This window comes from Micromesistius poutassou (genome assembly GCF_964030765.1).
Source record: "Micromesistius poutassou genome assembly, chromosome: 7".
Classification (NCBI taxonomy): domain Eukaryota; kingdom Metazoa; phylum Chordata; class Actinopteri; order Gadiformes; family Gadidae; genus Micromesistius; species Micromesistius poutassou.
In genome coordinates this window covers 4,793,826-4,817,001 of record NC_140277.1, presented here as the reverse complement: position 1 = coordinate 4,817,001, position 23,176 = coordinate 4,793,826, and the positions used below count along the sequence as shown (strand labels likewise).

The 23,176-nt window shown below is 46.7% G+C and overlaps 1 protein-coding gene across 1 annotated transcript; it reads left to right on the top strand.

Annotated features, from left to right (window-relative positions):
* Positions 1–786: 786 nt before the first annotated feature.
* Positions 787–23,017, top strand: LOC311350142 (heparan-alpha-glucosaminide N-acetyltransferase; the record flags this gene model as incomplete). The annotated part of the gene is given in 15 exon segments (XM_084470163.1): positions 787–867; positions 964–1,085; positions 6,252–6,416; positions 9,855–9,931; positions 10,603–10,633; positions 11,405–11,565; positions 14,124–14,236; positions 14,361–14,482; positions 15,285–15,408; positions 15,572–15,658; positions 16,615–16,692; positions 20,461–20,531; positions 22,200–22,225; positions 22,228–22,307; positions 22,832–23,017. Coding segments are annotated over 15 exon segments (1,524 nt in total).
* Positions 23,018–23,176: the final 159 nt, after the last annotated feature.

Below are 23,176 nucleotides of genomic sequence, written 5' to 3'. Positions count from 1 at the left end.
GTTAAACGACCCTTCTTATCATCTTTATACATTTACCATAATTGCTTGCATGATAGTGGATTAGGTATTTCAGATGTTGCAATTAACCGCATAGATAGTGGTCAACACCCATCACTTTAAATGCAGGCATGTTGCCCTTTGCCCAGGTTTTATACCGGTTCAGTGACACCGTCATAAAGATGAACAGTCAAAGTTTAGGTTGGATTGTTTTGAACTGTTGGGCAAAATGGAGCCTGGCGTAGTTCTACAGGCGATTCTTCCAGTGTGTCTCCTTATAGCTGGGGTCCATGGGGGACAATTATACACAGGTAAGAAGCATATACTGTAGGGGTCAAGACACAGTTTAGATAATTTCTGTGTAAGAAAAATAAAATCACCACAATGTTGTGACTTAGCTTGAGCTAGCTTCAGGTCAATGCATCCAAGATCATGTTCAATTGTCTTAGAACACAAATAATTATGTTGTTGGAGGAATTCTGTGGCAAGAAATGTCATTGATTGTTTTCTAGATTATCCAAATACCTTTTATCAATTAAAATTAATATTGATACAAAAAAAATGTCTACAAAAATGTCTATAAAATTACTTTCAGTGGCTCTCAGTTGTCCATTGATCTTAGTTTTTGTAACTGAAGCCAGCAAAGTCAGATTTGACTCATCTATGATGGAGGGTGCAGATGGAAGATTGATTAGGCCGTTGTACACAGCATGCCTGTACCATCCTTAAGTAATTGGTAAATGAGTACTAATTAGTACGAATATAATAACTCCAGGAGGAAGTCTGAAAATGGACCAGGCCTTGCTGACCTTTCATAACAGGCTCCCAGAGGGAGTGGATGTTTTCTACAACTCGGATTACTGCTACATGGTAGTGAAACGTCCATCTTGTTTTATTATTGATTTGTTCAACACAGAAATATCCTTCTCCTGTGTTCTTGTAAAACATATCTGTTTTCCCTCTCAGTGTCTTATCCAGCCCCTGGTCAGTGTTGAAGGAGATAAGTCCAATGTATCTACTGTCATCAGTACTAAATTCACATTGAGCCTACACGTGGACTCCAAAACCAGCAATGTTGAACTATGCAGGTAAACATCTCTTCCCAGTGTAAAGCACCATCGATATTCTCATAAACCGTTATTTGTCCCAATGCCGAATCAGAAACGAGAACTGCAGTGAATAACCCTGATAACACTCCTGTCTGCTTTTGTAGTAGTATCCCTACGAGTGCTCTTGTCTCAGGATGAAACATACACTATAGAGCCTTGTGGGGCATCCGGGTGATTACATCAGCAGTCTGCCTGGTTATTTACGCGTCCAGGGGTGCAAGCCTGACCTGCTTTTTGGACCCCGGGTGAACTACTACCGCAGGGTATCGATAGACTGGCTTTTTAGGGTTAATAAGGCCTGACATTCCTCCGATATTGATGATGATGCTCACTAAGGCTTAAAGCCTTCCGCCGTCTGACCTCCTGAAGCCTCTGAGAGGAGGAGTGGTGGTGGTGGTGGTGGTGGTGGTCTCGGACTGTTCGTCCACCCATATGTATAAACACTGAAGACTTAACAAGACGAAGGGCAGAGCTTTCCATTTGGGGGTCACCCCCTTGAATGTGTTGTTAGGGATCAGGTTGGTGTGTGTGTGTGTGTGTGTGTGTGTGTGTGTGTGTGTGTGTGTGTGTGTGTGTGTGTGTGTGTGTGTGTGTGTGTGTGTGTGTGTGTGTGTGTGTGTGTGTGTGTGTGTGTGTGTGTGTGTGTGTGTGTGTGTGTGTGTCTTTTCGTTGATCCTCTCGGAGGTATGGTCTTGTGTTCTCTGAGATCAATGAGGAGGTCTCTAACCAGGCTGTGCAGCCATTGATTTCCTATAGGCTTTAAAAAGACACTGTGAGTGATGGCCCGTATGTCATCCCACTGTGGATCAATAGTAGCATGTAATGCATGCTTTCGCCCCTCTGGGATCTGAAACTGGAGATGGAGGGTGCAATTCTCAGATGTGACCACTAGGTGTCTCCCCTGAGCTTAATCGGCGTATGGGAAGCAAGTTGAATAGGAAGATGCTGATCTGGGCACAAATTATGTATTTCTTTCAAAAAGTAAAATCAACATTATTTTCCACCAACAATGCTGAATATATAATATCGGCATTGACCCCACTAGAAAAAAAACGAAATGGCATACATTTTAATGCATGCTTTTTAAGGGAATACAGTTTCACTGCTGATCCATTGGAAACAGTGCAGTTTCAATAGGCAGTTGTGGTTAGAGTGTCTGAAAGCGTATGATTTTTTTTGGGGGGGCCCAGCTGGAGTCAGACATATGAAGAAGGCGGCCAATACTCTGTCTGGATCGAGAAGGAGACTGCGTCCAACACCAGCGCTATCTGCAGTCACTCAGTGGATGAAAATCCCAGCAACGTATACCTACGTGAGTAGTGCCCAACCTTAAAATCCACCCAAGGAGAGAGATGCAACGATCGATGGCACGAACATCAGCACATTTACATTTAGTAATCAATTGACACAGTATTGCCTTTAATCTTTCTTCAGGGAGTAGAGCGCGCCTATGCGTCGGTGTGTGCGAGGAGACTGGACAAGTAATTGCGATGTTGAGTATTAATTGAGTCAGCAAAAATGGCGAAAGCGGGATTTGTGTCCAAGTCATTACCCTCCCCTCATCTCCTGGGACATATTGTGTATGCCTAAGTAAGAGGGGTTTTTTTTTCTCAACAAAAAAACCAAAGGAGGTGGGTGGTGGGGGGATAAAATAAAAGCTTTTTCCTGTTTGTTTGGAAGGCCTTGGCTCCACGCTCGCGAGGCACTGTGGGTAATACATTAGCGAGTATGGAAGGATTAGGACGTAATGGGACTTTGAAAGCGTCTCGCTCCATAATGTACACTCTACTTAACAATATTGCAGATTATGTTGTAGATCAGACTTTTAAGGCCAAGTAGCCATTATCTGGCAGATATATGGTCAGTGTGACTGCACCCCTCACTGTATGATGATCTTCCATTAGCCTTTCAGACCGGTGATTATACACACAACTCCCCACAGCACCGGGCCTGCTCCGCTTAAGTAATGGTCCGGTCAGCAGCCCATCACATGGCCGGTTAGAGGACTGGCCCCCGCCACAGGAATTTCAAAGTTTACTTGGGCATCCTAGAATTGATTGGGCTACGAGAGCTACTACGCTTTGATGAGGAAAGGGAGGGGTGGGAGGGAGGTGTATGAACAGCACAGTGTGCTGTGTGTTGCAGTAGCAGCATAGCATAGTGGCTCCTCTCTCTGGTCCGGTCAGTTGTTATCAAGCCCTGCCCCTCTTTAATCACGTTAGCAGTGTATTCCTCATTAGTACCACAGACCACACAAGTCACCTGCAGGGGCCTTGATCCACTCACACATCTATTGACCACAAGTCGGTGTCTCTGTCTTCCGGTGTCATTGACACGGTGCTAAACCGCCCACGTGCATTTGTCTGTTGATGGTTTCTGTTCAATTAAATGAAAAAACACACTGCGCGCACACACACACACACACACACACACACACACACACACACACACACACACACACACACACACACACACACAGCCAACAGTACGTATAGATGGATGAGCTACTGGGGTCAAATCCATTGTCAGCCACCACGGCCCCCCTCTGTGTCAAGAGGTTTATGAGGTGGTTTTTATGACTGGACAACAGTGGCGTGGAGACGTTCAAAAGGCGTATTTGAGCACCGCGTCTCTGATCTGAGTGGCTGTCATTGTGTCCGTTCAGCCATTCAGGTGAGTGGGGCCCCTCTGTTGGTTTTTCCACTAAAGACAGACAGCGAGTGTTGGGTTTCACCCCTGTCATCGCCTGGATGTGACACACTGTCCCGGAAAGATCATATGTGGAGTTCATGTTATAGTATAGAGGATGCATCGTTTAAGTCTGTGTGTCTAGGAGAAATAATAAATTATATATATATATATTATAATCTATTATTAATATAATTTTTTTAATGTAATATGTATTCAGGTATTGATAATGAAAAAAATATTTGATTTATTATTTATTTATTTATATGATCTATTTGTTTATCTTGTTTCGGTTCTGTTTCTACTGGTTTGTCTGTGTATTTGTCAAATTCCATAATTTTCTTTCTAGACACAAATATTCCATTGCTAAACTCCTCCCTCCTGTGGAGTTGAATTTTACATGAACCCTCAGATTGATAATGAAAAAAACTACAACAACAAACCTTTATTTATATAACATCGCCCTCTGGCAGCCACTTTATTCCACTATGCCTTGCTGTGTTTCTGTTGTTACTGTGGAGCCCACCACGCTCTGTTCTGGGGGCCCTGCGGGGCTTATATTACCAATAATGACTGCTCTGTGATGGATTACACAGAGTCCCCCATTAGGTCCTCTCTCTCTGTTTGTCACTTGAAGGATCCCCTGTGACCGGGGCACTGGTGGTTGGGTGACGGACAGCCGTAGGGTAGTCAGAAAACAACACAAAAGGCCATAGGAAACTTGTAGTAGCTGCTGTTGATGTTGTTGTGGAAGTTGTGCTTATCGGTCCCACTTGGTCCTTGTCAGATCCAATTTTATTAGAGAGGGTTAGATGCAGTGCATCCCGCCCGACCGGAATAGCTAGGGTACAATCCTACATTTATACTTCACCTTCTTTTAATTGTCTTACACAGCGCTTCTGGTGGCTCTTCTTGTGCTGGCTGTCATCGCCCTACTGTTTGTTCTCATACCCTACATCAACAGGTACAGTGTTGTTCGTCATCTTCAACAAGAAAAAAAACATGTCTTGGCTCATTGATCAATTGTTCAAACGATAAATCTTTTAATTGTTTAATTGTTGTTTCATTGTTCCTTTGAACAGGAAGTACAACGCCACAAAGCGGATCAAGAATGCTTGTTGTCCGAGCCCACAATACACAGTGGATTGTGTGAGTATCATGGCACTGTTAATATGTCCCCCCAACACAGAGACATGACAGACCTTGCTTGTTTGGCTGTTTGCAAGACAACGTGGCTCCAAGATGTAATTGAATTATTTCAACCAGTGTGTATTAATTACTCTACTAGTTTAAGTGGTGTTTGTACCATTGAGAATGTTCCAGTGAACACTGGAACATCCAACACAGCTCTAATCCCAGTATCCCACAGTACTCAAGCTCCAAGTGTCTGATTCCAATTTTTTAAATGTTTATCTTGTATGAATTTCTTGATTTACGAAACCACAATGTGATGTGAACATGCTATGATTTTAAGAAATTCTTTCGGGTGGGTCCATTATTTTTGGAATCAAAAGTTGACTTTGCCCCGAGCCAACAATTACAGCGGACTATTTTCATTGGCCCGCCCTGGACCCGTTCGTCCCCTCGTTCCGACTCTCCCAACATCAAGCCAGTTTGGCGAGACAATAATGGAATGATTGATGGCGGCCTTAGCGAAGCCTCGGTGCACAACAGACGTACGTGGGAACGTCAGCACATCCACGTCCGTCCACTTGTCTTCCTTAACGAACGGGCGGGGGCGGTGGTGCTGGTGGCTGGGGGCTGGTGGGTGTGGGGAGGGAGTGGGGAGGGGAGGGAGGGCGCTGGTTGTATTTTTGGCGAGCATGAATAGCTCCTCTCATCCTTCCCATCGAGCCATCTCTGTCTCCCATATGCTGGGTGGATGGCATTCAGATCCATCATAGCGTATTAGCGGCGGTGTCTTCCTGCTCTGGCCCGGCTTTAAGCGGCCTGGCGCGGAGGCCCGGCCATCCAGGCTAATCCAACTGGGAGGGCGAGAGGGCCACATTTAACTCAATCCTCCCCTCCAAAAAAGAGCAGAGGAAGAGGGCTGGGGCTGGATGCTCGACGCAAGAGTTGTGCGTGTGTGTATGTGTGTGTGTGTATATGTTTATTTGTGTGTGTGTGTGTGTGTGTCTACACTCACATACACACACACACAGACATGTATATATATATAGTATATATATATATATAGAGTTATATATGCAAATATATATATATATATATACACACAAATATATATACACAAATATATATATATATATATATATATATATATATATATATATATTTATACACAAATATCCCACAGTAACAATAAAGTTAGATATTTTTATGTTAGATGTACATTTCTCACATGTGTCACGCAGGTGCATGAGGTCGACATAAGAACCGACTCAAAGTATAAATACAGTAATTAACAACCGCTGTCTTATGCTTCTTTTCCACGAGCAGTACAATAACGGCTGTGTTTGTCCCGTTCCCTAATACTTTTCCGCACGCCGGTCCAAATGGATCGGATGGCGTTCCCGTGCAGGAGGTCACCCCCACCTGTGAAGCCGATGACGCGGACGCTAAGCCGAAACAGACACGCCTGCACTCGCTGGACACCTTCCGAGGGTACGTACGTACGCCCTCCGACCTCGCCGCAGTGAGTCGGTCGGTCGCCACATGCTCTGCGCTGGCTCACGTTTCATCTTCCTGTCCGTGTCCGTCTGAGGGGAAGCATGAAGAGGACCAGGCCCTCCCCTCCCAAGTATAATGAATAATTACAGGGGTCACCGTCTGGCCACATGTTCCCCCCAGCTCTAGCTCTGAAGGGGACGGCTTTGGGCTACGGTGTGGTGATATCGCTGGGCCCGGCTCTGGAACAGCGTGTTACTGTTGGACAGGACTGATGCATGTGATTGAATCTGGGCTCCCTCTGCTAGACTTAATTGTGGCCCGGAGGGGTGGACACAGAGCACGCCTCTGGAAACAGGATACTGGTGTGGTTTTGACCTCCCCCCCTCGCCAAATAATTGATGTCATAATATCGTCAACATATCAGCACACATCCTCACGGCCTCGTAGATCTGCAGCCAAAACAGAGAGAGAGAGAGAGAGAGAGAGAGAGAGAGAGAGAGAGAGAGAGAGAGAGAGAGAGAGAGAGAGAGAGAGAGAGAGAGAGAGAGAGAGAGAGAGAGAGAGAGAGAGAGAGAGAGAGAGAGAGAGAGAGAGAGAGAGAGAGAGAGAGAGAGAGAATCAGAGAGAGAGAGAGAGAGAATCCAAGAGGCGCACTGCTGATGTTCATCTGCCGATTGGCATTGCATCTGCTTGTGTCCTTCATTTGGACTGAACACCACCACAGGTCGCCATATGCTCATTATATGAGGGATTGGAAAGTAGGGGATGAACTTGGATTTCGCTGTTTGGATTGGGAATTTGATACCTTCATTGTTGTAGCCTAAACAACGGTACGCTAAAAGAATAAAAAGAAAAGAGCAAGCAAATCGGTTCAGATTGTGTTGACCTACGGTCTAAGGTGGTGGTTTGTCACCGGAGATCTGTTAAATCTGATTACACCCCTGGCGTGTCACCCTATGGTCACAAACACCTGTAACATATTGCAGCCTCTATTGAGTTTCCAGTGCTGCTGGTAAACATCCTAACCCACTGACGCACTCAATCAAACCATGACTCAGGCTCTTTAATGTGATGTCACCCGTAGCCTGATGACTTATGATCCATATCCCTGATCAGTAGCGACTCTCAACACGGCAGCAGCATCACTCACAGACCTGGGTTCCGCCAGCGTTGCTGATGGCAAAAGTGTTTTTTTCGTTCCTTCTTGTAAACTGAAAGGTTTGGTCTGGGGCTTTTTCCCCCTGGTCATTCCATTCCTCGCTCAGACGGGATATTTATCACACCGGACAGACTTTGTTTTATGTTTAATTTTTCTAAAAGGATTTGTGTTTTAATCTGCCACCGCAGTGCTGAAAACACAGCAAGCCAAGTTTCCCTTCCACTGAAAATCTGTTGTTTCATGACTTGCAGAGAATTACCTCAAAACCAGAGTTCCACCAGTTCCATCTCATAGCACGGCATTTAGAGGAGATCCATAGGCCAGGGATGTCCAATGGAAAAGAAAAGCTGTATGTTTCTGTCTTATTTCTATAGACATATTATATGTCTATAGAAATATGACAGAAACATACAGCTTTTAGACATATTATATGTCTATAGAAATAAGACAGAAACATACAGCTTTTCTTTTCCACTCAAGTATTTATCATACTTTTGGAGAGTTTTTCCATATCCTTCATGTAGTCGGCAGCAGTCCCGTCAATCTGAAACTCAATACCGAGTAGAAATAGAGTGTGACGATCCATTCGCCGCGGTCAAATGTACTGTGATGATTCTCCTAATTGGGATCACATGCAGCTCAATGAGTGTGTCTCAGTACGGTAGCCAGTTGTTATTAACGTAAGACACGTTAGTTATCTGACAGATAACAATGGACATCGACAAGGGATGGCCAAAAGTGATGGATTGGTCCTCTAGCCCAGATCTTGGAAAAGATAAATTATTCAACACTTTTCCATTATGGCCCACACACCTGGAAAACTATTTCATGGGCCCTGCAGTAATTTGTGCATATTTATTTTTAGTAAAGTTTTCTTCTCATATAGCCTCATATATTGAATTTGAAAGAAAAACTGAGCCAAAATTCCAGCCGGATAAGATCATAGCTCTTCCCTTAAACTGAATGTCCAGACGTGGTTTGCCACCTGCCAGTAGTATAATCTGCTTAATATGGGGCTCATGAAGACCTGATCCTCTCCCTTCAGACACCTAAAGGGTTTTCATTAAAAGATTGGTAAAACAAAGTCATGTTATGGCAGTGATTTACAGCAGGTCTCATCTGGATAAAAACTCAACCCTTGTATTTGTCACTATGGTGACTAATGGATGTATTTAACCAAATCTAAATATGCCCATGCAAAGTGTGTGTGTGTGTGTGTGTGTGTGTGTGTGTGTGTGTGTGTGTGTGTGTGTGTGTGTGTGTGTGTGTGTGTGTGTGTGTGTGTGTGTGTGTGTGTGTGTGTGTGTGTGTGTGTGTGTGTGTGTGCACGCACGCAAGCACACAGTGTTTAGCAGACTTTAATAGCCCTTTTGAGATGATAGAGGTCGATTATAATCTTGAATCAGCAGGTTAGGGATAAAAGGAGCCGTAATGGCCTGGTGAACCTCCCAATTCAATTTGCATGGAAGTACCAGGGAATGCAGAGGTAGATACACTGCGCCTTATCAGACCTAATCCGTCTCCTTCCTTGGGGGAACTTGTCTCAATCTGTTTATGGCTTATTTATTCCCAACCTTATTTCATTAAAAATCGCATAAATCTGAAAGCATAAACATTGAGCCTCACAGATGATGAAATGGTGGGTTGGACCAGTGCCAGGAATAAACCTTGGTTTGGTGGTTAAAGTGTGTGTGGGGGTGTGGGGGTGGGGGGGGGGAGAGAGGCTGTGCTCCGATGGACCTTTAATGATCTTACACATACACCGCGCTACATGTTAGTCTGCCGGGATAACACGGGCCGGCGTCTCCCCTGACAAGCAACGCAAACAACGCCTGCTCATGCTTGTTGTTTCAGCGTGCCACTCCATCATGTGTGCGCCGGTCGGATGGAACAGCTCCTGGCTAAAGTCTGAAAGTTTAAGTGTATCATATATAAGCGCCAAACTCCGGAGTCAGCACTCTGCCGCTGCTTGAGGAGATGCAGAGGGCGGCCGTTCATTTCCTGAGTGATCCATAATGCTTAGATTGCATTACCTTGTGTTGCATTCGGAGGGGTGACAGAAATGGAAGGAAAATAATCCTGCTCTCCTGACGGGTAATTCATAACTGGTCATTGAATCCATACGATCAGAGACCCAGCAATAAGGAAAACAATAATGATACCGTTTCCGATTCAAAAGCACCTCTCAATAAATGTGTCATATTTTCCATAACATTTTGATTTGATGTTTATGTATTTTGCTTCTTGATACTCCTTGTAATCCTCTTCTTCAGCTTTTCTCTGACGGTGATGGTGTTTGTGAACTACGGTGGCGGTGGATACTGGTTCATGGAACATGCACCGTGGAATGGTTACGTACCCAAAATGTCTTACTACATCAAGGGCTACAAATGACACAAGTATGGTTGTAATACGCCTGTGACATGCAATCCATGTCCCAAGGCTTACAAAAACATCTCCAAACTGCTTCTGATCAACCTGGACTTCAATTTATATTCATTGAAGGAAACGTGATAATTGACACTGACGTCCCAGATCTGTCTTGTTTCGACAAGGATCGGTCGTCACGATCCTCCATAAAGATACCTTTCACATGTCTTGAGAGTTTGCACGCTTCGTTCCATTAGTTGTGATCCAAGAAATGTCATTGAATTCATCATTTATCACTTATGGCCTAAATCCTGGCCAACTGCAGCAGAGATCCATAATTGTCATAACCGATGAGGATGAGGAGCAGGAGGGGTGTGTGTTATTGTAGTGACACTCAGGGAATGAGCAGTTCCCCTAATACGTAAAGATGAGCCAAATTTCCACTCTATGATCGCCTCTTAGTCCAGCAGCAGATCTGTATCGATTTTGGTGGAAATTTGATTAATCTTATCAGATCATAACAAGGCAGTGAGAGTTGTTGAATTCATCAGACATCCAGAACGTCTTTGATTCACTGAGCCAAATGAGAGCAGAATGCACTACTCATTCTGTATGCTCATTCCTGCTTTTGTTTGTTTGTTTGTTTTACAGGTCTGACTGTGGCTGATCTGGTCATGCCATGGTGAGTGACTCCTACGAAACATTGGGTTCAAAACCACCCCTAAAATCAATACATGTAGTCATACATTTAAAGTTGATACTATTATTCAGTATCCACCAGATATTTGAAAACATGCCCATATGTGACCCAACAACCTAAATGAGACAATCAGAGTTCTTCCCTTGGGCAAACTGGATGAAATCATTATATTGAGATTAGCAACCGGGGTCTGCACCTGATGCCTGGAGAGGAGGGAGTCTGGGTTTAGCTCATTGGCTCAGTTTCTGCTTTCAGTATGTCGGTCAGTCAGTCCATACAGAGATAATCCTGCCCAATTTACATAGATATTCATGAAATCCCATACAGTAAATAATTGATTATGATTTGAGCATGCCTACTGGCGCAACAACAAGACCCTCATTAACCTTCATGGAGGCGAATCAAGTTACAATTTAAGTTCCCCGGGGCTCGAAGGTATCGCCTGATTCCTGTAGGCACCGTAGACTAAATAGTCATACCAACGTATAAACACAAAGCCTTCACGATGCACTAACAACACTAGTCGTTTTGAAACCTCTTGATGGGGCGACAGTAGCTCAGGAGGTAGAGCGGGTTGACTGGTGACCGGAAGGTTGCTACTTCGATCCCCAGCTCCTCCTAGCAGACACCTCGAGTGTCGAGGTGTCCCTGAGCAAGACACCTCACAATGACTGCTTCTGACAAGCTGGCTGTCGCCCTGCGTGGTTGACAAATCCCCTCAAAGTAAATGTAAACGTTGATGCTGTCCACCAGGTTTGTGTTCATCATGGGCACATCGGTGGTGTTGGCCTTTCAGTCCATGCGGAGGAAAGGCGTGAGTCGCGTGCAACTCCTACGCAAACTCTCCTGGAGGACGGCCGTCCTCATGGTGCTGGGCTTCTGTTTTATCAACTACTCTCCCAGAGACGGGCCACGTAGGTGAACGCACGCTCAGAGAGGATCTTGATGGGATCCTTCTTATGAATCACCACATCATCACATCAACCATCGTCATTATTGTTTGGCTCAAACTTCCGGTGACTTGAATGTTTCAACATTCAATCTGTGTTTAAACATTCAAAAGTCACCGGAAGTTTGAGCTAAATTGCAAGAAAAGCACAATATTTGGGGGAGAAAAAACACACTGGCAATGGCTGTTCTGGATTGGCTCAGCAACCACACGTGAACTGTAGGAGATGCTGCATGGTCCGTATACGTCGGTTCTTCTCTGAAATAATGTGCTTTGATGCTGATCTTGGGTGTATAACTCTTTTTACCCTTAAACTGGTAACCTCATCCACTTCCCCTTATCTAATCTTATCAAAGAAATTGGGCATGACAAATATGCCATTACAAATCAGCCGTTGAGCCAAATTCAGTTGTTACTGCGAGAAAGACCATTTGTTGTTCAGGCTTAATGATCTGCTGCCTAAAACTATTTTATTGAATCCGATCTATTGGTTCCCAGAAAAACAGCACATTAATGTAGTTGGGTTGAGCTTTCCAGCATTTAGTGGCTTACAACACCATTATAGGGTGGAGCTGTGAGAAAATCCTAGAGATTTACGTCTCCACCTCAGGGGATGCGTTTGTTGCCTTTAACACATTAGCCAGCGTGGACACTAATGGACCTTCCTGGCTGAATGTCTCCTTAACAGGGTTAACAAAAATATTGTTATTGTGTTTGTAGTCACAACTCTAGTGTCGAGGGACATTTAACAGAGGTGGATTGGGCCAGAAAACCAACCTCTCTGGTAATGGATAATCACAAACAGATAACGTTACACGTTTCAATCCCTGCTAAAGCTGCAGTCTCTACAGAGGTCAGTGTTGCTCACAATAGTGCTGTGACTTTTACTATAAATGCCCTCTGTCTCCAAGGGTGTCCACATCTAATAAGAGAATGGAATCATGCAGCTCCATGTTTTAAATCAGAGATGACCCCGAACGCCAACTTAACCTCTGCCCTCCACTCTGAGTGATGCCAGGCTGGAGATAGTCTGCAGTGGTGTTTCGCTCAATGTTGATTAGTTCTTCTTACCGATGGATACAAATTCGTATCATGTGCAACCTAATGATTTGGTTGTTATGCAATGGTGTTGCTGAGGTCCTGTGTTTTACACTCGTATTCTTGATGTTTTATAACGGCACTTTGAAAAAAGGCAACAGGAAGAAAATATATGAACCTATGATGTTTTGTCTAACAGTTGCACCGGAACAAAGCAGTATTTCACTCATATTCACTTCATTGCTTCGAGAATCTGGGTAGCGAACACAAGTCTTTCATCTCCAAATGGTATAAAAACCCCATCCTACCTAGATATTCATCAAAAAGCCAAAGCTGAGTCACTGTGAAAATGATAATGTCAAACGTGAATGTTTCCAGGAGATTTTGTAAAAAAAAAAAAGCATGAATGATTTTCGCACAGTCGAGCCTGTGCTCATTTAAAAAAGAATAATAACCTGTATTAAATGGATCCAATGAGCAGAGTGACGGTAAAGGACGAGCTGTCCAATAGAGGTGTGACTCGGCCGTCTTAACAGACGTGTCATTAGTCCCTGAAACGGCGTCCATCTTTTCCTGTGAGGAGAGACACTTCCGCCCGTTTTATTTGATTTGTCCCGATCAATGATCACGGATTACAGTGTTTTTACAGCACTTTGAGCAGCAAAGAGGTTTTCAATTAACTAATGGGGAGATTACTATCAATCTCTGGCCATAGTCTCATAGCTGCTCCAATTAGCCCAGAGCGAGAGATAACCAGGGGTCTTGGACGCTCTCCCCATCTTCTTGACTGACACACACACACACACGCACGCACAGAAATACACACAAATATACATGCAGGTCGACACAAACACACACCATACCCAAGTACACCCACACATGCAAGCAAGCACATACACGCATGCACGAACGCACACAAACACACCATTCACAAATATAGCCTCCCACACAAATATCCACACACACACACACACACACACACACACACACACACACACACACACACACACACACCATTACCATATATATACACACACGCGCACATGCACGCAGCCACGCACACTCAGACACATCTGTAAGGCACGACATCGTTTCCTCTGGTGTCTGTCCGTCCGCCTCCTTCAGGGATCAGTAGCTCTGTTTCGTAGACTCGTGTTCCAATATGCTGATGCCCTGTCGGCCTGACTATCAATTTCCTGTGCGCTTTAACTCCCTCTGATCAGTGTCAATAGCTGCTTTTGATTTGTATCCTCCCAGGGCAGTGTTTGTTTATCCTCGGGTTTAGTGGTTCTATTTGTACTGTTGTATGTTTTACCTTTCACACACAGCACACACACACACGCACGCATGCACGCACGCACACACACGCACACACACAGTCACACAGCATTTCACATTAACATGATAGTATTTTCAAGACCTCATCCTGTCCTCTGACTGGATGGACGAGATCTGAGCTGGCTGCCCATTGGCCCCTCCCTCCAGTGTCCTGGTCGTGGCTGCGGGTCCCAGGGGTGCTCCAGCGGCTGGGCTTCACCTACTTTGTGCTCTCTCTGATGCAGACAGCGTGGGGCCAGACCTCGGTCCCAGCCAGAGCGGTGAGCACGCCCCCCCCCCCCCCCTTCGACTCAGTCATTACATTAACGGCGTCAACGTTAACCTTGAGACAGAGGCACGCCGGCTCTGAACACGACTTGGACCTTGTTTGCGCCTCCGCCACAGAGCCGCTGCTGGAGCTGGGTGCAGGACCTGGTGCCCTACTGGCCAGAGTGGGTGTTCATCGTGCTGCTGGAGACGCTGTGGCTGTGTCTGACCTTCCTCCTGCCCGTCCCCGGCTGCCCCGCGTGAGTGCGACGACGCGCCCAACCAACACCGGCTCTGGTCCGTCATGTGATTGGCCGGCTTGGCCACAAGCCCAAATGCGCTCCAATGCTTTATTTATAGCACCAGGCCCATACGTAGTGTCCCGATCCCCTCATGTCCCCCAGCCTATATTAGCATCCTGCTAATCCTGGAGCCAGATGCTAGACAAAGCCTACATAGGGACCTGTATACCTTTTACATTTAAAAGGGTCTTCTATAATAAAGGAGTCTGCTAAATGATACAGATGATCTGTTTTCACCTCCAAGCCATCACCTTCTCTCCTCCGGGCTCCCAGGGGTAAGAGTGCGGTGGCCAGGGCGCCATTGTGTTGGTAAAGTGGGACGCATTATCAGCCACCTGTGATTTATAGCTCCATGGCGTGCCATAATTAGCCAATCCGGGGCTTTCATGTGTGCAATATGGAGCACAGAAGCACAGCATCCATCTTCTCCCTTCGCTTCCTCCTCGCCTTGTGTTTCCCCCTCGCCCTAAGCCCCGCCCCTCGGCATGGCTTTGTTGTCGAAGGCTGCCCTCGACTCTAACCCCCCCCCCGATGGGGGAGGCTTCACTGTAGAGAAAAATAGCATGAGTTAGGACCCCCAAAACCCCCCAGCCCAACACTTTGCATTGATTTATCCCCCAACAGCGGATTGTAAATACAGCCATACATTAGGTTAATGCTGCGATGTGTCACAGGGTAATGCGGTCATGTCTGGCGGCTCCCTGGAGTTCATCTAAACGGTTTGCTTTCTGTGGGTTTTCGGTGGGTTTTTCCTCCGCAGAGGGTATCTGGGGGCCGGCGGCATCGGGGACCACGGCCGGTACCCCAACTGCACCGGGGGGGCGGCGGGCTACATCGACCGGTGGGTGTTTGGAGACAACATGTACAGATGGCCCACCTGCCGGGTGAGGACCCCCACCACAACCCCCCACCCCCACACACACACTCACACTCACCCCTCCACACCACCTCAGCTATTTCTGTTGCTAATCTGTTTATCCGTCTAAAAATCGATGAACAACCCGGTTGTTGTGCTTTTTCTTGGCATCTCGTGTCGTTGTCTTGCAGGAATTGTATCGGACCACGATGCCCTTTGACCCGGAGGGGATACTGGGCACCATCAACTCTGTTGTCATGGGATTCATGGGGATGCAAGTAAGCCCTCTCCGGCTACTCTCTGGTGTGTTACCACCGCAATACTGTAGTTCCCCGACGTGGAAAACAATGTTCACACGACTGTTCTCTTATAAAGGAGCATTGTGGTGAAGGGGCAAGTCTGGGACCCTCTGGATGTGTCGGGGTGAGGGGGGGGGGGGGGTGGGGTGGGCACCACACGTTCTTTTCCCGCCTCTTTCCCAGCGCCCACAGCTGTCCTACTTGATTAACACAGTGAAGTGTTGTCAGGGAGCGAGGACACAACTTTGGGGGCTTTGATGGCGGTTGCCCCCGGTTAACCATTTGGCCGGGCGCTGGGAAGCGAGTGGGGGGGTGAGGGGGGGAAGTGGGGGAGGGGCTATGCGGGCTGGAGGGGGCAGCCCGCATAGCTCTATCCCCCGACGGCGAGTTGAGCGCTGAGCCCCCTCCGTCAACATGTCTAAGGAGACGCGCCAGGTGTCCCGCGGACTTTGTTTACGTCCCGTGCTAATGTCTCCTCGGCTGAGACGCATTCATCATCACTGAATTAATCAGAGGCCGGGGGGGGGTGGGGGAGGGGAGGGGGGAGAGGGTGACTTACACCCCACATCTGGACGTCGCCGCCGGGACAGGGAGAAATGTGACCGCCGTTTCAGGGACATCGGGCATCGGCGCTCACATCCAGGGCGTATTTAGTTACCGGGGAAACGGGGAGGGGCGGAGATGGGGTGTGTGTGTGTGTGTGTGTGTGTGTGTGTGTGTGTGTGTGTGTGTGTGTGTGTGTGTGTGTGTGTGTGTGTGTGTGTGTGTGTGTGTGTGTGTGTGTGTGTGTGTGTGTGTGTGTGTGTGTGTGTGTGTGCGAGCCAGTAAATTGACAACGTGGAAAAAAATATTTTTAATGGGATTAGTTTTTTCTAACTTGTGATTGGATGAGACGGGGTGTGTCTGCTTATCTCTGTGCCCCATTTTCCTTCCAGGCTGGGAAAATTATGATATGGTACCGGGGGGACAACGTCCAGATCCTCTCCAGGTTCCTGGGCTGGGCCGTGGTGCTGGTGAGTCCTGAACACACAGGAGGAGGGTCTAACCCCTGCAGGCCTGCAGCCATCAGGCGCACGCACACACGCACGCACACACGTAATGAGTCACTCCGGGTTTATGCACCTGACTCAGGAGGGGAGAACAGTTTTCCCAGTACCTTGTAGGTAATATCCGAGAAATCATCTGTAAGTCAAGCCGGCGAAACCATTCATTAGTGATGTGTGTGTGTGTGTGTGTGTGTGTGTGTGTGTGTGTGTGTGTGTGTGTGTGTGTGTGTGTGTGTGTGTGTGTGTGTGTGTGTGTGTGTGTGTGTGTGTGTGTGTGTGTGTGTGTGTGTGTGTGATCTCGGTACAATTAAACAACCTCCATGTGTGTGTGATCTTCCGGGCAGACGTGGTGAGGTAAGGCGGCCCGGGGGGGGGGGGGGGGGGGGGGGGGGGGGGGGCCGGCTACATGGCGGCTCTCGTTGCCGCTGTGTCTCACATGTGGTGGTTTTTATGGAAAGCAAGAGCCGTTCGTATTATTTACAGCGAGCGCCAGCGCTGTAAAAAGGGGGGGCTCGGGTTCTCCATCCTGTACATCACAATGGACTGCGGCGATGATGGCCAAACACTGGTTGACGGACACTCCCCCCCCCCCCCCCCCCCGGCAGGATTAAAGCTGCATTAAACTGTCCGATGGCGACCGTAATGAATGAAGTGGCATGTCTTCACCGCGTCCCAATGAAGCATGGGCTCAACCGCTTGGACACCGGTGGTGCACTCGCATGGGGGAAGGATATCAGAATTCAGAAACAACGATCTGAATGTTGCACTGTTCACCATGCAGAGTGGCCATTTTTCCTTGTTTTGGGGGCACTCCTCAACCTGGGTGGTCCCAACATTGATCCCCCCCCCCCCACCATAAAGAGAAAAGAAGCAAGCTGGCCACTGTTTAATAAAGATGGTGACTACCTCCCATAGGGAGAATGCAAGCGTCATGTGATGTGCCCCGTTTAGTGTCTGTCAGGGTTTCGGAGACAGAACTCTCTCTCCTGGTGTGTAATTTGTGAGAAAGTCACAACGCTTTGTTTTTAATTCCTGCACAGTGAGATGGATGCTGCTGCGGGCTGTGAGACTGCTATGGACTAGAGGAGGTTAAGTGGTGGGCTGTTGGGCCGGGCTGGTGGGGGTGGGGGTGGGGGTTACACACATCCTGGTCTGAGGGTCCAGTGGCCTGAGAGGCGATGAGGGATGGGAGTTAGCTGCATCATGGAGCACTTTGAAATCCTCTCCATACCGACGGGGGGGGGGCTGAGAGCCAATAGCCAATCAACTCAAGTCCTAGTCTTAAAGTCTTAGCTATTAATTTATGCACGTACAAACGGATCCACCAGCCTGTTAGCATATTTGACCATTGTTTGTGTTCTTTTATTATTCGTGTATGATCGTTTCAGGTCTTTGTTTATGACCGTGCCAGCTGCTGTGAGCGTTGTGTCATACGAGGAGCTTTCAACAGGATTCAATAGCCCCAAAACATTTTTCAAAATCAGCTAATTTTAAAAGGAGCTGTCTGTAGTTAAGTCTGGAGCCTCCTGTTTCTGACCAAAAATTTCAGGCATAAAATGTCACGTTCATCGGTTACCACATTTGAAATAGGTTCAAATGCATTTGAAATAGGTTTGTGAATAAGAGTGTGTTTTCAATATGTGGGAACTTCATTTTGGCATCCCTGTCATCCAGTTATTTAACATCATTAACCTCCTTTTCTTAAATGATGAATTCCTCCATTATGGCATTGCTGTTGAATCATATTGACTATCATTGCTGGCCGAAAGGCTTCGGGGGGTGCTAAAATAAATTACCTCCATTTTCCTCCCACCCAGAGGCCCATAGTGATAAATTAAAGCATGTTGAAATAATAAAAGCAACATTGGGAGTGTATGAATCCTATTTTGGTATCGCAGGGTGTAGCTATAGTGCAAGACATAGACACTGGCCATGATATCTATAGGCTGTATTGTGTGACGCCAACCATAATATGTTACGGATCGGCCTTTGTATTAAGTGCAAAATCAATACCTCATCTTTAATCAAAGCTATTACAAGGAGAGCATGAAATTAAAATAGAATAGCTGCTCCTGCTACATGTGAAATTGCGTCATGGAGGGGGCAGGCCGCTGACTGTACTGCTGTGTCTGTGATTAAAACCCTAACAAATATATTTTATATAGATGGTCACTAACGCAGATTACATGCATCGGAGACATGTGTTATCGCTCTCGGTGCTCCACATTTATCGTGATCAGCCACACTCTCCCCACGAAGGAAATGAAGAGAAACCAGAGCCCCTAAATATCCCCCTTTTCCAACACAGCTTTGTGTGTTCTTCTGGTCCGTGCAGTCCAGTAAATCTGTGTCGACAAAATGCCTCCTGTTTCATACACATGCTCGTGACATTAGGTCGTTCCCTCAGCACAGAGCGCAGCCCACTGCTGCAGCCGTCCCACCACAGGAATCCTGTTTCTGTACACCGGAGGTTCACAGACTTCCCTGGCTGCTTCAAAGACCCAGCCCTCACTGCGGTGTTTAACTACAACAGGCTGACCGTCTCGATGTGTGAGGGTCTAACAGCAGACTAACCCCGGGTATAAAGGCGGGGGACAGGGCGCTAATATTCCCGGGGACGCGACCTAAGCGTCCTCTTTCAAAACAAACAACAAGCCGTGTTAATTTTAAAAAAAAGTCCTAACGATCTGGCCGGCCGAGAGTGAGTGATTGAAATTGAGCGTTTGCCCCACATACCAGCCGCCCTCCACTTCCTGCTGGCCCTCGGCGGCCTGGGGGCGCGATCCAGCAGGCGCTTCGGCTATTTCCACACCATCGATTCTGTCATCTATACACATGATGAATATCCCCCTAACAAGCATGTTCGGGTTCCCATCTGTATGCCTGGGCTCCTCTTTGGACGTTTGTTTTATTTATTGGTGGATAGGTGGGTATCATTTACTCAAAAGTTTGCAGTTTTGAAGGTTTTTCTTTTTTTCAATAAACCCCGGTTTTAAAATGAAGCTGGTCACTTGGGCCTCAGATGGAGCTCTCACCAGTTTCATCATATAGGAGTTTGACAGCTGTAGGAGTGGCTCTCTCCCTCGCTCACTATCACTCTTTCTCTCTCTCTCTCTCTGCCTCGGTGTGTGTGTGAGGAATGCAGCATTCCTGGGTGGGTTGTGAAGTGTGCACATTTGCAGCCGTCCAGAAGTGTGTAATTCATGCAGGGAGATATGAAGTAAAAACCTGCACTATCAGGTACCCCCCAGTAATGTACACAATGATAAGAAAAATAGCCTTATATGAACATACATACTTCACTGTACCGACAGCGATATATTGTTTCTCTTTCATCTGACAAATGTAGTTATTTGCTTTGGATAGTTGCTTTGGATAAAACCGTCTGCTAAATGCCCAAAATGTTAACATACATCTGTTTTTCAATGTTCCCTTTATTAGTGTGTGTGTGTGTGTGTGTGTCCGTGCCCGTGCCCGTGCCCATGCCCGTGCGTGTGCAGGTGTGCGTGTGTCTGTGACCTGCTGTTGAAAGAGAATATGGAAGAGAGGGAGCGAACAAAAGTGAGAGGAAATTCTTAGCTGCCATGTTGTTCTGGAGGATAATGTCTTAATCCTATCTACCTGACTGCTGCGTGAACATCTGCACCACCTGCCTCCTCCTCCACCAGCTCCCTCCACCCCACCTGCTCTATCGGCCCTCCATCGATTTGAAATCTGCTTTGTTTGCCCCCACAGGGAGCCTCGGCGGCCATCCTTTCTAAGTGCACGCGGGACGGAGGATTTATTCCTGTCAATAAAAACCTTTGGTAAGTGCTTCCTGACCCACTAAATCCAGCCACTTTCCTACCAGAACAAAGGATGCGTCTCACAGAAGCACAAATCAAGCAGGGCTAAAACACACGTTTACTTACCACTAGCGGCGGCTGGGACTGTAAATAATCTCCTCTGTAAGGCTGCTGCCTTTCTGCTGTGGCCGTGTGTGTGTGTGTGTGTGTGTGTGTGTGTGTGTGTGTGTGTGTGTGTGTGTGTGTGTGTGTGTGTGTGTGTGTGTGTGTGTGTGTGTGTGTGTGTGTGTGTGTGTGTGTGTGTGTGTGGGGTGGGGGGTTCACGTCCTCCACCGGTCACCACCACTGCTGCTCCACCACCACTGATAATATTAACATTGATGGCCTGTGTTCTTCTATTGCCAAACGTTCTGCATACCTGGCAGAAAGGCTCAGCCCATTATCAGCTCAGTGTGAGGAAATGGCATCAAAGTGCAGTACTGGTATTGGCAAGATGTAATATACTACAGTATACTCACACTTGAGCTGACCGGGGAGAATTGACACTCTAAAATCCCATCTGGGATCAATAAAGTACCTTTAATCTTATTAATTCATGATATTAGTGCTGATAGGTGCGTTATTGAGACTTCTCATTAAAAGACTGTTAAGTGTTAGAGAGCTAAGGGATCTGACGTAAGCATGGACCATATATATATATATAAATATATATACTGTATATATATATATATATATATATATTATATGTTATATATATATATATATATTTTTTTTTAATGACATTTTATATATAGGCCTAGAGCCTATATATATTTTTTTTATATTTATCTATATATTATATGTATATATAAATTGTTACTAGAGCCTATGTGTATATATATATATATTATTTTTTTATATATATTATAGATAAATAGTGTCTTCAAACCCTGTATGTGTGTTGGCCATGTCCTGCGACGTGGCATTATTAATCCCTGCGTTGTTGTTTCAAGTGCACCACTTCATCTGTGATGTGTAAGCAAAAAAAAATGTTTTTTCCTGTGTGCTGCTCCTCTCCACCCTAGGGAGGTGCTCTGCCCCCCCCCCTCCTCCACCCCCGTCCCCCTGCCTCCACCATTACCTGGCTGGGCTCTTATAGACAGCTCCACACAGGCAGGGGTTATCGAGCTCCTGAGTAGCGGCCCCTGCCTGGATGTCTAGGGGTAATTAACTCTGGTCAGAAGTCCTTTTTTGGCCCAGTTTCAGCAGAGATAAAAGATGCCTGCTGCACCTTTGGTGGTGGTGGTGGTGGTGGCGGTGGTGGTGTAGGAGTTCTGGGTGGACGCCATCTTACATTAGATGATATTGCATCAAACATTCTTGCACTTAGGAACAGACAGGGACATGGCGGCCTGGCATGGCTCCATGGGCGGGGGGGGGGGGGGGGGGGGGGGGGGGGTAGCATGCCAGGGATCCACCGACGGCCCCTGTTGATGCATTACGGCCCGGCTTACAATACCGACGTGTAGCCCGTGACTGGGTCCTGATTTATACGTCAATACACGATTGATATACTGTGTGTGTGTGTGTGTGTGTGTGTGTGTGTGAGAGAGATGTTTTATTGGTACCGGCAGCGGGCCCAGTATCGTCCACAGAGGAAGCTTTATTTATTTATTGTGTTCCCTGCCTGTTTGTCCGTGGGCTGCCCAGGTCTCTGTCCTACGTGACGTGCATGGGCAGCTCTCCTTCCTGCTGCTGGGCGCCATGTATGTTGTCATAGACCTCAAGGGCTGGTGGGGGGGACAGCCATTCATCTACCAGGTACAACACAGATACATTTACATTTAGGGCATCTAGCAGATGCTTCTATCCAAAGCGACTTAGAATCAATCCATTTTTCAGAAGAAAAACAATATATCTCTCGGTACAGTAAGGATGTTCATAGAACCCACTGCCAAGCACTAACAATCGCTAGGTTAACCCATTCCCTGTATACAACAAAGATAGCTAGGCTAAGATGCTATCCCACAATGCTAACTACTATTTTTAAGTGCCAGGACATAAAACATACACTATCCATATGTGTCCACATGTGTGCCATAGGTGTGATCCATATTACACACAGGAAACAACAACCCACCATCTGTATCTGATCATTCACAGTTTCACATGAGGCACAGCGAAAAAATAACTACAATGAACCAAATTACAAAAAAATAGCAAGATAATACAAATTTGGTAACCTAAAAAAAACCTGATATGCCCGGATGACGAGAGATGATGGTCTGTGTCTCGTCTCACGTCTTATGAAATCTAAAGGCGTGGTGTGTGTCTGTGACCACCCAGGGATGAACTCCATCCTGGTGTACGTGGGCCACTCCCTGCTGGGCTTCTACTTCCCCTTCAGCTGGGAGCTGCGCCACCAGGACAGCCACTGGGAGCGTCTGTTCCAGGGCCTGTGGGCCACCTCCCTCTGGGTGCTAGTGGCCTTCCTGCTCTACCGCAAGAGATTCTTCCTCAAGATATAGGGGCCCCCGTCACTGCAGGGCCACGCCCCCCACTCCACGTTCAGTTCAGCTGAGGTCTCGTTTTAAAATGACTTTTAGTGAGTTGTCGGTCTGGGGAATTTGGGGCCAAAATATATATTGGCTATTTTGATGTTATTTAACAGACGCCTTGCTTAAATA